This window comes from Capra hircus, chromosome 19 (genome assembly GCF_001704415.2).
Source record: "Capra hircus breed San Clemente chromosome 19, ASM170441v1, whole genome shotgun sequence".
Classification (NCBI taxonomy): Eukaryota; Metazoa; Chordata; class Mammalia; order Artiodactyla; family Bovidae; genus Capra; species Capra hircus.
Window position 1 is genome coordinate 33,899,215 of NC_030826.1, and position 15,119 is coordinate 33,914,333.

A 15,119-nucleotide genomic window follows, 5' to 3' on the forward strand; every position below is an offset into this window, starting at 1 on the left:
GGAGCCAGGGATTTATCTGGGGAAAAACCTGCCATGGGGTTCTAACTGCATACCAGAAGCCGGGCCTGTAGCATCACGCCTGTAGCATCACGCCTGGGCGGCTGCAGCCTGTGCGAAAGGGGTGAGGCCGGGCTGGGGCGGGCTGGGGCTGTGGAGGGCCCGCCTTGGCCAGCAGAAGGGGAGATGCTCTAGCAGGTTGTTCATTCAGGGATGCCCCTCCACCACGGGACTTCTTCATCTGGGGCCCCGAGGGCAGGGCTGGATCATGTGTGGGTGAGGAATCGGTGAGGGGCACAAAGGAGAGTAAGGGGTGAAGCCAAGACCCGAAACCAGATCTCGTGCCTGCCAGGCCGGGGCCAGACCCAGAAATGTTGTTTCTTGCTTGGGGCCACACAGCAAGAAGGGACTGGAACCAGGTTCCATGGTGCCCGAGTGACCTCACGTCTTTTCTCTCTGGCCCCTGCCTTCCCACGCTGCCATCCCAGCTCACAGCTTGGCTCCAGGAGAATAAAAGAGCTTAATGAGGCATTTATTAAATGCCAGCTGTACCCCAGGTGCTGAGCGGGCACTTTGCCTGCCTGGATCCTCCCAGCTCCACAGCATAGGTGTGGTCCCCTCTGTGCAGACAAGGGGCTCGCAGAGGGCAAATGACCTGTCACCCAGCCAACACTGGAGGAGCCTTCCTAGGACCTAGCTCTGGGGGCTCTAAGCCCCCTTTCCCTGGAGGAGCAGTGTCTTGGCTGTTCTTTCTGAGCCCTGCCCTTCATGAGAGCCGTGGAGCCTCACTGCGGGCCCTCAGCTTGACTCAGGGCAGTAAAAGTATTTTCATGAGGCTCCTAGACTCTGGGTTCCTGCAGGAGCAGAAGTCTGACTGCCCCAAGGTCTGGTGAGCACAAAGTGACGGGAAGCCAAGGCCCCTGAGGACCAGGAAGGGACTCTCGCTATCCCCAAACAAGGTGATACCCTCACAGCCCTGACACTGTGAGAGGCCTTGGGGTGGCCCAGTTAGCTGCTTCCAGGGGCAGCACCACCCAGCCTCATGCAGTGGGTCTGGGGAGCACTTCCCAGTCCAGAGCCCCAGGTGGGGAATCATCTGATAATATAATCCCAGGTGCTGGCTCCTGTCTTCTTCAAAGGTTCCTACCCAGCAGCATTGTGTCTTAATTGAGGTTGAGGAGAGTGAGGAGCAACTCTGCCAGGAAGGAGGGCTGGCACCACTGGGCTGGATGCACGCCAGGCTCCAGAGCGCCCGGGCAGGTTTCCCCATACCAGCTGACCCTGCCCTCCCTCCACGACCCTGGGAGCCAGGGCCTGTCATCACTCCCAGGTCACAGGTGATGACAGCCGAGGTCCAGAGGGGCCAGGGCCTGCTGAAGCTCCACCAGGGTCTTTGTTTTTCTAGCTGTGGCGTGTGAACTCTTAGTTGGGGCATGTGGCATGTGGGGATCCAGTTCCCTGACCAGGGATTGAGCCCAGGCACCCTGTACTGGGAGGGCCGAATCTTAGCCACTGAACCACCAGGGAAGTCCACCACACCAGGGCTTTGAGTGGCAGGCTTGCACTGAGCTTCTGGTCTTGGGGGTCCAGCAGGCTCGCCCTGCAGCCAAGGGTCCTTCCCCTGCGCCCTCAGAGGTGGGCAGGGCCAGGCCTCTCAGAGGCTCCCTTGCTGAATGACCTTGGGCCTTAGGTTCTTTGTTTGTAAGATGGGGATTAGGCACTGGTCTTAATAAGGCAGTGATATGCATGAGAATGCTCAGTGTGGGGCTGGACTGCCCCCTACTGGGGCCACACCTCCTTTATCCTGGCAGGCCCTGGCTGGTGGGCTGCACCATCATCCTTTGTGAGGTCCGAGTGATCCCCCAGATTAAACGCCCCATGGGGCCATGGGAAGACAGTCTTCGGTTTCGGGGGGCCCGTGCTTGAGCCCAGCTCTGCTGTCAGGCCATGCTGCCCAAGGTAACCACTCCACCTCTCTGATCCTCCGTCCCTTCCTGCTCAGCGCCATCTGATGCCAGCACCTGCCCCAAAGGGGCTGTGAGATTTGCATGGGAAAAGCACGGTGTCTGGCACGGATTCAGTAAATGCCAGGTCTCTTCCCTCGGCCCTGTCATCCTGATGGCCTCTCCCTGAGGATGGTCTGGCTTGAGAAGTGGTGAGCCCCCCAGCCCCCATCCTGGAGGAGTTCAAGCAGGGTCCATGGAACACAGCAGAGAGGACATGGGCCTCCAGTGGCTCAGGAGCCTTGCCCTGCGGGGCTGGCTCTGTGACCCTGGGCAAGTCCTTTCCAGGCCCCCTAAGCTGGGGGTTTAGGACACTCCATGACCCCACCGTGTCTGTTGCTCCTAGATCCTGGAGAAGCTGAGCTCTTACGTGTTTCAGATTGATGAACTTGAGATTTTCCAGTTTGAAAACTCTTGGCTTGTGTGGGCCTCAGTCTGGATCCCGCACCTGGAAGCTGGAGGCCCCTGGGGGCGGCAGGAAGAGGGAGGGGCTTGTCCTCTTGTCCTGTCCACCGGGCACAGCCCTGGTCACCTGACCCCACGCTCTGTGGCCTCTGGTCTCTGCAGCATTCCTGAGCTGTGGCCGATGTCTATCAGACTCAGGGCAGGGCCCACGCCACTGGGCTGGGTGGGACCTGCATGTGCTTCCTGACCCTGGCCCACTGCAGCCATTTGGCGCTTGGGTGGCCTGAATCTCCTTTAATTGGCCTTAATGAGGCTTCTGTCTTAATTGTGCAGAAGGAAGGTGCCAGAGCTGATGACTGTCAGAGGGGAGGGACCGCAGGTCTTCCAGTCCACTCCCCCTGACTGAGGAGGGAAGCGCTGCGCCATAGCCTCCCCTCCCCGACCCCCCAGCCCCCACACACACTGTGAAGTGTAGCAGAGCTGGGCGGCCCAGGCAGTGACTCTCTGGGCAGTGCTGATTGCCAGGGCTTTGTTCTAGGACCCAGGGTGGGCTCTGGGAGGTGGCGGGTGGAGTCGCAGCTAGAATGGACGCAGGATCCCTTCTGGGAGAGGAGCCAGGAGCAGGAGGCCTCTGTCACCAGCCAACTGTGTAACCCAGGGACGGTGACAGCACCCCCCACCCTGCCCCCTACCAGGAAGAGACAGCTTGCCATCAGCAAGCTGGCCCTGGCTTGAGCTGGCATTGTCACCCTGTATACAGACTTCCTCCCCATTTGCCTGGGAGGCTGGGGCTCCCAGGAGGCCTCCTCCCCAGGCCTTGCAGGTCCTTTCAGCATCAGGGTGTGGAGGGGAGAGGCACCATGTCGCATCGTGGGAAACTGAGGCACAGCGGCCGGGTCTGCCCAACCCTGCTGGAGCAGGGCTGGCGGCAGGTGCTCCACACCCCAGTGAGCGAGGGCAGCCTTGGCTTCCCCTGGGCCAGGCCTCAGCCCCTCCACCCGTGTAGGGCTGGTGACAGCCGCAGTGCAGGTTGACCAGAGTAAATTCAGCACTTGTGTCCCTGAAAAAGTCCTTATTTCATCTTTGGTTTGAGAGCTGTTTTCACTGGGTAGGGAATTCCAGATTAATGGTTTATCCATTCAGTTGCTCCCGTGTCCTCTGGTTTGCGTTGATTCTGAGACGTCTGCTTTGTTCCTCACTGCCTGATGGTCTTTTCCCTTCTGGCTGCTTTTAAGGTTTTCTCTTTGTCACTGATGCTAAGTGATGTGACTGTGATGTGTCGTGGTGTGTTTTCTTCATGTGTCCTCTGCTTGGAATTCATTGAACTTCTTGGACTTGGGAATAAATGAAAAGTCTAGTGGAAGTGTTGGTTGATCAGTGGTGTCTGGCTCTTTGCGACCCCATGGACTGTAGCCCACCAGGCTCCTCTGTCCATGGAATTCTCCAGGCAAGAACAGCTAGAGCAGGTAACCATTCCTTTCTCCGGGGGATCTTCCTGACCCAGGGATCGAACCCAGGTCCCTATATTGCAGGTAGATTCTTTACTGTCTGAGCCACCAGGGAAGCCCAGTGGTTTCCATCAAATGTGGAAATGTTATGGCCTTTTATTTCAAATGTTTTTCTATCCTCCCTCCCCCACCCTCTGCCTCAGCACCTGCTGAAACTCCAGTTACACATACTCTAGACTTTGGAGTTGGTCCAAGTTCACCGACACTCTGGCCTTGGTTGTTCTGTCTTTTTTTTTTTTTTTTTTTTTTCTTTTCTTTTCTGTGTGTGTCATTTTGGATAATTTCTACTGATAGGCATTCAGGCTCACTAATCTTTTCTCCCATAGTATCTAATTTTCTATTAGTCCCATCCACTGTATTTTTCATCTTAAATGCTGAAACTCACCTCTTGAGTTTCAATTTGGTATTTGTTTAAAAAAATCTTCTATGTCTCTAAGTAACTTTTTGAGCATATAGGATGAAGTTATAACTGTTCACACTTCTTTGTCTGCCAGTTCTAACATTTGTATTCATTTTGGGTTCACTTTGATCGATTTTTTTTTCCTCTTGAGGCTCATTGTTTTCCTGTTTCTTTGAATGCCTGGTAATTTTTGATTGGATACTAGACTTGAAAATTTTATGTTGTGGGAGTTTTTGTTTTTTTTTTTTTCCTTCAAATATTTTGGAGCTTTGTTTTGGGATACAGTTCTTGGAAACAATGTAACACTTTGAGGCTTGCTGTTAAGCTTTATTAGGTATGGGGTCGCACAGGGTCGGACACGACTGAAGTGACTTAGCAGCAGCAAAGCAGATTTAGTCTACTGTAGGAGTTGGCTAACAATGGACCAAATCTGGCTTACAGCCTGATTTTGTAAATAATGGAATGGAGATGTATACATTTGTTTATGAGTTGTCTGTGTCTATTTTTGGAGTTGAAGGGGGTGTCAGAAACACATGTCCTGCAAAGCCTGAGACATTTGCTGTTGCTGCTGCTGCTGCTAAGTCGCTTCAGGTGTGACCAACTCTGTGCAACCCCATAGACGGCAGCCCACCAGGCTCCACCGTCCCTGTGATTCTCCAGGCAAGAACACTGGACTGGGCTGCCATTTCCTTCTCCAATGCATGAAGGTGAAAAGAGAACTACCTGGCCTTTGTAGAAAAACCTCATGGCCTCGGGTCCAGGGCGTGTTTGCCCATCATGTAGGTGGCATCCTTCTGGGGACCCTCTTGCAGGTCCTTAGAGCCTGTACTCTGTTGGGGGAACGTAAGTGACTCCTGGTCCTGTGTGATCACCAGCCGTAGTTCCAGCCGCTTCTTTCCAGCAGTGCTGTTCCAGTCTTGGTGGTTTCCTCCCATGTGTGTGCATCTCAGTCTCCAGTTGAATCCTCAAGAGGCAACTCTGTGGCATTTGCTCTGTGCAGCCCTCTCCTCTCCTCTGTCCTGAAAATCCTGGTTTCCAGGCTCTGAGCAAACTTCATCTCCTCAACTCTGGGAGCCCCCTGGACTCTGCTGTGACCTGGAGGTGGCTGGGGCAGTCCTGCAGCTGACCTCATTTGTCTCCCTTGTGCTCAGGGTTCCTGCACTTACTGTGCTGCCTGTTGGCCACGGCTTCACAGATTTTTCTGCCTGGTGTTTATTGCTAAGGCAGGTGGGTAATTGCAGGCTCTGATATTCCCTTGTGGCTGGAAGTAGAATCCCAGGTCTTGAAGGCACTGAGCCCACTCTTAGGACAGTCTGCAGCGAGCCCCAAGTGTTCCTATGGGTTGCCCTCCGGTTGGCAGAAAAGGAAGCAGAAATGGTGAGCAGTGATCTCCAGCCTGTCCACCTGAGGGTGCTGTGGGTCTGGAAGGCTGGGGTTGGTTCCGTCTGCTGAGCACAGCTTCTGGACCCTGAGTGGCACTGTACCTGCATTGGTTCACTTCACCTGCCAATAGCCATGCAGGTGGGTGCTACCATCACCCCACGAGGAAACTAAGGCCCTTCCTGAGGTCACACAGCTCTCTGGGAGGACAGTCTAGAGCCCACACTGCTACCATCCTGTGTCCACCTGAGCCTTAGTGACAGACCCAGAGATCCAGACCCACCTCTTGCTTTTCGAGGTGGTGAAAGTGCCCAGTGAATGCTGGGGACTTGCCTGCCGTGCATCATGTCTCTGGTGACCTCCGGGCTCCAGTGCAGGTGGGTGTGACTGTCTCCCCTTCCTCTGGGGAGCACTTTGAGGGGAGAGACCCCTGCTGGCCCCTTAAGCTTCTGCAGGCATCTCCGTGGTTTTGGAGTGGGGGACAGGCAGGACCAGTAGAGAGGGAAACTGCCCATGGAGTCTTGGGGCTCAGGCTCAGGTCTTGGTGAGACGGCGTGCCACTCAGTGGGTTGCTATGGCTTCTCCAGAAACACAGACGTGGGGCCTGCTCACGGCAGCCTTTGAGTCAGGGTTTGAAGGATGGGAAGATGTTACCGGCGTGGAGGAGGAGGGGAAGGTGCCTGGTCAGGAGGACGGTGGGCACGGCTGAGGCGAGGCCTGGGGTGTGAAGGGAGGGGTCGGTGGAGTCAGAGCCCCTGTGGCTTCTGGGCCTCTGGGGAGAGATGCTCAGAGGCTGGGCCGTGGTCTTCCAGCACCGTGGAGACCCCGGGTCGCCTCACCACTGCCCCTTCTCCCCCGCCCTCCCCTGCCCACAGTGCACCTCTGCCCCAAGAGGGGTTCTGTGGTCACGGGGGTGGGGTCTCATGAGCAGCGGCGGGGGTGCCAGAAGCCTCAGGCTGAGAGTCAGCCTGCGAGGCAGGAGCCCTGAGCTGGTGGTGCAAAGGGAGGTGGGGCAGCAGTGGTCAGAGCTGCCTCTCAGAACCCGTGGACACAGCGAGAGGCTGCGGCCTGCCCGGACAGGCTGTGTGGGACACCCAGACCGGGCATAGGAACTTGGGGTTGCTCAGCAGGCACAGCCTTGGGCATCATGCCCACCATTGTCCCCATTTCACAGATGAGGAAACTGAGACCCAGAGAGGCTGCAGCTCACCCATCCTGGACAGCAGACTGGGGTCCAGAGCTCCATCTCTCTTCCTGCCAGGCCACCTGAGCAGGTCGTTAGGCAAGTGAACGAGTGGCTCTGTGCCTCAGTGTCCTCATCTGTAGAATGGGGGCAATGACCCACTCCTTGCAGCATGTCTGAGGACTGGATGAGGTAGCGATTGTCAGGCAGAACTTGCTTCGGGTGGGGCACAGGGCCCCAAGTTCTCATCTGGAGTCTCTGACCCTAGGGACAGACACTCAGGTCTCCAGGCCTCTGAGAAAGGTGGTGGCCCCCATGGACAAGCCTCAGACCCCACCCTCCTGAGCACCAAGACCCCTCTCCAGCTCTGCTGGCACCTGTACAAGCCCTCCTTTGACCCCTGGCACTGAGCCCAATGCCTGAGACCCCATGGGGCTCCACTGGGGAGAGAGGGGCAGGCCCCAGCAAACCCAGCCTGACAGCAGGCGGCCTAGACTGGGCACCTACCTGCCCAGGTGTCACGGAGAAGGCGCATGTAGGGTGGGTCCTGCTGGGCCATGTCCCCCAGCCTGGGCTCAGGGCACGTCCCCTTCTGGGAAGGTTGGTGGAGCTTGGACCTAGGCTGGCACGTGAGGCCATGCCTGCAGAAGGGCTGGAGTCACCGTGGGGCGGGGGGTGGGGGGTTGTCCAGACGAGAGGGTCCCTGCTGCCACCCCTACCCCACCCTGGGTCCCGTCACCCTCGACTGGTGGAGCCCAAGGGTGTGCTGAGCCCACCATCTCTGATGCTGTAGCCCATCTGTCCTCTCGTCCACCCTCTCAAGCAGTCTTGGCCTTTGCACGCATCCAGGGACGGGGCGCTCACTTCCTCTCAAAACCCCAGCCTATTTGGGGCCAGAGAGCATGTCCCTCAGCTGGTGCTACCACTGCCCCGTGGCCCCTCAGCCCTGCACAGACTATTTCTGCTCCCCGGGCTTGCCTGAAACACCCCTGAGGGACTCAGATGGCAAGTTGTGGTCCCCCAGGAGCCCTGGCTGGGCCCATGTGAGAAGGGTGCGTGTCTGTTGAGAGTGGGCAGGGCAGGGAGGGGTCCCCAGAAGTACTGGCTCTGGTGCAGACGTGTGACCAGCGTCAGCAGGGGCCCGGGGCCCGGGAGGAGCCCCACTGGGCCTGCAGGGGCCGCATGAGCTCACAGGAGTGTGCGGGCACGTCTCTAGCAGGCCCTGGGCCACCTGCCAGGTCACCCTCCTAGCAGGGGTGGGGGAACTCTGGCTCCCCTGGGCCTGGTTGCTTTGAGCCTGTCTGCGTGCCCAGCTCACTGTGCGGCCCAGTGCACAACCCTGCCTGCCTTTCGATGGAAGACTCTTCCAGGGGGCTCTCAGACCCAGGATGGAGCCGTGGCACTGGCCTTAGCAGGTGGGAGGGCTCAGCAGCTCTGGGCCCTGGTCTGCTGTGTTCCCCTTGCTGCCCAGTGGGGCGGGGAGGGCAAAGGAGAGAGACTGAGCGCCAGAGCCTGCTGACCACTGAGCCCTGCCAGGCCCGGCACCTGCTGACCACCCCACTCCCTGGCACTGCACTGCCAGGGCCCCTGCATGCCAGGCCTGGGCGTGTCTCGGCTGGACTGGGCTGGGTGCACTCTGACCTCTCGGTCCTACGCAGAGCCAGTCCCGAGGCTGAGGCCTGCTGCTGTGGCACAGATGTAGTCAGAGGACAGGAAGAGCACATGCACTCTGGACTCTGTCCAAACCAGACTGGAGAGGTGGCGGCGAGGGAGCCTGTCCAGGGACTGATGACCGGTGGGCGGCCGCAGCCCCCGCCTTCCTCCCTGGTGCTGACACGTCTGGCTCATCTCAGCTTCCTGAGGTGGCGGGTGGAAGGTGTTGGGAAAGCAGCCCAGGAGGGGAAACAGGACTGAGCTCTGAGCCCTGGGAGCAGGGAGGGCCACCCAGTTTTGTGGGGGTGGCCAGGGCTTGAACCCCAGAACTTGCCCCCTTCCCACTGCGGGGCCTTGAGTTAGCTCCTCTGGTCTCCTTAGCACCTTCCCCTTCCCTCCACATTCCTCACCTCCCAGTCACTGGGCTTGGTTTTCTGCAGTCTGATGTTCTGGAAAAGGCAGGCCTGTGGACTGGGCCTGCCTCCATCCCCTGCTGTCCAGAGAGTCCAGCCTGTGCCACCCACTGGGCATCTTGCACCCTGAGTGTCGGTCCTACGCCTGCAGCCTCAGGGCCAGGAAAGCCAAGGCCGCAGGAAGCAGAGCCAGAGTGGGCAGGTGTGGGAGAGGGTGGTGGGCATGGAGGCACCTGTCCTCCTGGCTGCTTGGCCTGACGGTCTCCCTTCCTGTTCACAGGTGATTGCTGTGGTCATGGACATGTTCACCGACGTGGACATCTTCAAGGACCTGTTGGACGCTGGCTTCAAAAGGAAAGTGGCTGTGTACATCATTGTGGACGAGAGCAATGTCAAGTACTTCCTGCACATGTGTGAGCGGGCCCGCATGCACCTGGGACACCTCAAGGTGAGCTGGCCGGTCTTTCAGTTCATTGACAAATTCTTGGAGTAGCTGCCATGTGGGTTGGGGCCGAGCATGTAGAGTTCTGTGTCTAGGGCCACCCACCAAGTGGTCACATGGCCTCTGCTTCAGTGCCCTGGGGACAGGACACTACCTGCCACCAGGTGTCAAAACCCACGTGAGGTGCTCCTTCACCAGTGTCTCAAAGCAGCCCATGCCGCAGTGGTTGTCTGTCTCTGCTTGCTCACCTCCAGTGACAGGGTGCTCACCTTTTGGCTCTGGCAGCTCACATGCCAGCTAGAGAACTTCAGCTCAGGAAGTCCTAAGCCCGAGTCTGTCTCCACATCACATCCACCCATAGTCTTTAGGACCCAACAGAGGAAGCTTCCTTGGGTTGAGGTCAGGGAGGGCTCCCTTGGAGGCTGCAGAGTTGAAACAGACTTGAGGAGCCAGTGGAATAGAAAGGGCCTTCCAGGGAGTGACACCGGAGATGGAGGTGGAATTCTCAGGTTGGGCCTGGGTTCCCAGCACTGCTTTGCTGAGTGTGGCCTGGAGCACGTGACCTCCCCTCTCTGGGCTCCAGGATCTCAGTGGTCCAATGGAGTGGTCGATGGCCCGTGTGACTGGGCTCTTCTGCTCAGACACCCTGGCATCTGGTGCCTTACTTGAGGCCTTCCTGGTGATTCAGACGGTAAAGAATTTGCCTGCAATGTGGGACACCTGGGTTCAATCCCTGGGTCAGGAAGATCCCCTGGAGAAGGGAATGGCAACCCACTCCAGTATTTTTCCCTGGAGAATCTCATGGACAGAGGAGCCTGGCAGGTTATAGTCCATGGGGTCACAAGAGTCAGACATCACTTAGCGATGAACACTTTGGGGGTGGAGGGAGCCATTGCTTGGCACCTGTGTGCAGCTCACCCCTCAGGGTATAGACCAATGACAGCGGATCCTGTCACATCCCTTGTCCTGGGCCCTTGATATAGTTACTAGGCCCCCCTCTTGGCAGCTGGCAGGAGGGGTGGCCGTTCCACGTTACCGATCGGGGATGTGGGCACTGCCAGGTGTCACCGCTGCCAGTGAGCAAGGCGTAGGCGCAGGGCCAGCACAAGCCCTCTGGCTGAGCATAGCTTCCGATGGGTCAGAATGCTGTGGGCAATGCCAGCCCGCTTAACAAGGGGCTGGGCTCCAGCGCCCATAATTAGTCAGCTTTGTCCAGTGACCCCTGTCCCAGCTGAGTCCTTTCAAGTGGGTGTGAGCTCTCCGGGCAGTGCGAGTCTCTGGCTGTTGGGACATTTTTATGTGGTCTCGCTGGTGGGTTGGCCTGCTGTGCTGCCTGCCGTGTAATTAGCACCGAGTGCCAATTCCCAGGGTGGACAGCTCAGGCTGGGAGGTCCAGAGTGTGGAGGAGGTGGCTTTTGAAAGGTGACCGCAAGGGCCTTGTCCTGTGGGCAGCAGATCACAGAGCCTCAGGGCTCTCGTCCAGCCCACTCCTGTGCTCAGAGGCCAACCAGCCCCCTCCTGCTGCACCCCTGCCCCGTGCCCGGCAGGGACCCTGAACACATCACAGCTGTCTACCCTCTGAGTATCTCCCTCCACATACAGATGAAGAAACAGGGAGGAGGCTAGTCTGTGCAGAGGCTCCAGTGCCCCTGCTCTTTCAGCAGGGAAACCCTAGATGCAGGTTCCTGGAAGTGTCTGGAGCTCCCGGAAGTGGGCAAGTGGGGCAGGCCATCTAGACCAGACTTCCCAGGACGCTGAGGGAAACTGAGGCCAGAGGGAGCCTGTGATTCACCCAGAGGCATTCCACCAAGTTGGAGCTGAACTTAAAAGCCAGTGATGGGAGGTCGGCGGAGACGGGGCCATACACCCTTGGTGCCCAGTGTCCTGGACTGAGGCTGCACCTGGCAGGGGGTCACCCTGGTATTGGCCATGCAGCTGCCAACCTCCTGGTGTGAGGCCCACCTTCCAGAGCCTCCAGGGCTCCGTGGCCACCAGGATGCCTCGTTGGGTGGTTTGAGGGTGAAAGCAGATGAATGATGGCTCTGAAGGTGCTCTGAGCGACGGGTAAACACATGGCTGCGGCAGCAACAGGAGTTACAAACCCCGGGCCCTGGGCCGAGGGCAGGAGGCTGGGAATGAGGCTCCAGCCCAGAGCGTGGCCCAGCCTGCCCCTCTCACCCCTCCCTGCTCTGCAGAAGGTGGCGGGTCCACAGGATGACACACTCAGGAGCTAAACACTGTGGGTCGACTGGGTATTTTCACTGGAAGGAGTGTGTGACCCTGGCCGCCTCGTTCTTGCCTCTGAGTCCGCCCCCTCCCAGCTCGGGCAGGTAGCCAAAGGCTCCTGTGGGCCCAGCCCTGGCCAAGTGTCACCTTGTCGAGAGCCTGCCTCCCTGCCCGCAGGCTGGCTGTGCCCAGACCTGTCCCAGGAGCACTTCCTTTGCCGGTAATCCGGGGGCCCGCCCTCGGGCTCGCCGCCCCTGCCCAGCTCTGCAATGACCTGCCCTCAGGTCATGGGACCCCGGGTGCAGGCTGTCCCTGCTAGGGTCATACGCACGACCATGGAGGTGCTGGGCACCAGCCTGAGGGCAACGCCAGGAGCCAGGCCTGGGCCACAGCTCTGCCCTCTAGCACTATAACCTTGGGCAGAGACACTGAGGTCTCTGGGCCTCAGCCTTTTGGTCTGAAAATTGGGAATATTGTCACTTATTTGGCAGGGCTTCCATGAAGAGTTAGGTAGGCCTGTGGGGGCAGGGCACTGGGTGCTGAACTTCCTTCCGTCCTGTCTGCAGTTGGGGCAGCCGATGGCCCAGCTCTGGTGTGAGTGCCATGGGGCTCCCTGCGCCCCTCTGAGCTGTGGTCTGGCTGGTGACCCCTCACATCTAGCTCTCAGGGCAGCCCCCTAGCTGAATCCCTGAGCTGACACAACACAGTCTGAAAACAGCTGCAGTATTGCTTGGACTCAGCCCACTCCTGGGAGGTGGGAGGGTTGGCGCCAGCCCCTCCCTGGCCTGAGGCTCCCAGCTGTCCCCAGACCCCCGCCCGCCTGCTCAGCTGGGCCCTGACTCCCCCAGGCCCAGGGGACGTGGGCACAAGTGCCCACACTACACATGGGAACAGACCTCAAGAAGACAACCCCAGCCTCTGACCCCATGCCCAGGGCTGGGGACATCTAGGGTGACTTGGTGCTAAGGGGTGCCCAGGCCAGGGAGCCAGGGCTCGAGGTCACCACTTAGGATGGCACCAGAGCTGTGAGATGCCTGGCTGCTTGGAAAAGCTAGCTGGCTTTGTGCAGCTGAACTGGAAAAACCAGCAGCCGCCTGGGCGAAGGCTAGACCCATTTCTGAGGAACAAAGGAACCCCAGGCAGGGTGGCCATGGGAAGGTGCCGGGTGAGGATGTACGGATTCCAGCTCCTCCTGGACAGGCTGGTCCCCGCCCTCTCCTGGTACTGGGGCCTTCTCTTCTCCTGAGCTGCTTTCTCAGACCCTGGCCTGGCTCTGCAGGGTACTCAGGGCACTTTTTGCTGGCTGTGACCCGGAGGGCACTGTGATACCTGCATCTTGCAGGTGGCGGCCAGAGATGCTGCTCAGCGATCGCAGAACAGCCCCCAACAGAGAACTGCCTGGCCTAGCATGTCACGAAGCCAATCGGCTTGGCCCCAGGGAGGAGCCAGGAGCACCCCACCCCTGCTTTGTCCCCTGCCCCCAAGGTTGCATCCCATCCCAGCTTCACTATTCTGGGGGACGCCAGGGGGAGTATTGGTTCCCCATGCCTCATAAAACAGACCCTTTAGAAGAAGGCACCCGGACACAGCTGTCTGTCCCCAACCTGGCCTAAACTTGCTGTCACCCGTCAGGCCTGCTCAGGGTGGTCTCAGGACCTCCCCATGCCTCCTCCAACCCAAAAAGTGCCAGCAGGGCCTGGAGGGTGAAAGCCGCAGGGTGCAGGTGCAGGCTGTCCTCAGTCCCTGGGGGCTGGACCCTGTCCTCTGGGAGGCCTTGGGCAAATCAGTCTGCTCCCCGAGCCACCTGACCCTTGTGTATGGCCAAGCATCCCTGCCTCCCTGGGCCCGAGTCCACACCGTTCCAGATGTTTTCCACTCCTCTGTGTCCCTCCTGCTCCTTCTTTCTGAGTGGAAGGGAGAGAGAAGGGAGATGCCACTCCCATTGCACTGCATGGCACAGCTCCCCTTGTCCCCTCCAGTTTAGGGAGCAGCACTGAGCACCTAGCCCCTCCCCCTATGCACTCAATCTTCACAGCATCAGGGGGTGGACAGGCCCATTTCACAGCTGAGAACACTGAGGCGGGGGAGGCCAGCTTGCATCCCTTTGCACCAGGACTTGGGCTGTGTTTGACCAGAGCTCAAGAGTGACCCACTTGCTCAGGGAGGGGGGTCTGGGCTGGTTCCCCTGCCTTCCACCAGCCCCATGTGTACACAGGAGATTCCGTGTAGCCCTCGTGCCCAGCACACCCTGCCCTGTTCATCCACCCTTGGGGCGGTGGCACCCTTGGGGCGGTGGATGAAGCTCTGCCCAGCCATCTTCCTCTTTTGACCCATCACTGCCCCCGCATGTATCAGGAAATAGGCTCCCAAGGATCCGGGGATCACCCAGGGCCAGGGCAACCCATTTGTGTCCCCCGCCTGCTGTGTACTCTGCTGGGGGCATCCCAGGCTCAGAGACAATGCGGCTTTGTGGATCCTCCATTTCTGCTCGCCCGAGCCCTGGCTCCTGAGACGTTACCTCATCTGGGCCCGGCCCCACGGGATGGGACTGGACCCACCCCCACCCAGGACCAAACAGCCAGGCGCTGCCATGCGGGGGAGCCACCACAAGCCCCTGCCTGCTGCTGGGCCCCAGGGCTGGACAGGCCTGGAGTGGTAGGCCAGGCCCCCATCATGCAGTCAGGGAAACTAAGGCCCAGAGAGGGTCAGAGTCACTTAGAGTCATACAAAGCATCGGGCGAAGCTGAGGCCTGCCTCCCCCACGGATTGAGTCACTCTGAGCTGTAGGTGGTGACCTTCTGAGCCCTTCATGGGACAAGCTTTGGGGAGGGTGGGGGCAGACACTGGTGGGAGGGGAGTCCTGGCTGGGAGGGGAGTCCTTCAAGTCCTCAGTCCTTGAAGGCTGAGGAGAAGCTGCGGCCTGAGTGTGCCAAGCTCTGGGCCAGGAACCCACAGAAGCTGTGGAGCAGGGCTGCGGTCAGGCACAGGCGACAGGGGAAGGCCTCACACCGCCTCCAGGAGCTTTGTTCAGACTTCTGGTCCCTGAGCCTGTTTTGTGTTTGGTACAAAGTCACGGGCACTAATTGTCCTGGGCCGCGGCCAGCTTCCTGCTGAGCTGGCTGTATGCAGACAAGCAGTGGGGGAAGCCAGCCTGGGAGCAGAGGTTTATCTGCCTTCTGGGCTGGGCCGCACGGCCAGGTGGGCATCCCTGGAACCTGCCCCTCAACCTCTGCGGGTCCTACCCTGGGGCTCCCCAGGTGAGGGGTCTGCGACCCGTCACAGAAGGGACAGACATGGAGTACCCAGGGCCGAGGGCTGGAGTGGAGACAGCCTCCAGTTCTTTTGTCCAGCCGGACTCAGGCCCACCTCCCTCAGGCACAGAACCCTGCCCCTGCTACTGTCAGCCTTTGCGCCCTGTGAATGCACGCATTCTTCCTGGATGGACCACCCCCCCCCCCCCCACCGCATTGATCCCCTCTCATTCCTCCGTGGCTCCCTTCTGCCCCATA

General features: G+C 59.2%; 2 protein-coding genes across 2 annotated transcripts in view; one reads left to right on the forward strand and one right to left on the reverse strand.

Annotated features, from left to right (window-relative positions):
- SLC5A10 (solute carrier family 5 member 10) overlaps positions 1-15,119 on the reverse strand; it is a 55,619-nt gene that overhangs the window by 19,537 nt on the left and 20,963 nt on the right. The window lies entirely within an intron of this gene.
- Positions 1-15,119, forward strand: part of FAM83G (family with sequence similarity 83 member G) — a 28,839-nt gene that overhangs the window by 3,779 nt on the left and 9,941 nt on the right. Inside the window, exon 2 of the mRNA XM_018064758.1 lies at positions 9,223-9,390. Coding sequence (XP_017920247.1) covers positions 9,223-9,390 — 168 coding nt within the window. The remainder of the gene's footprint in view (positions 1-9,222; positions 9,391-15,119) is intronic.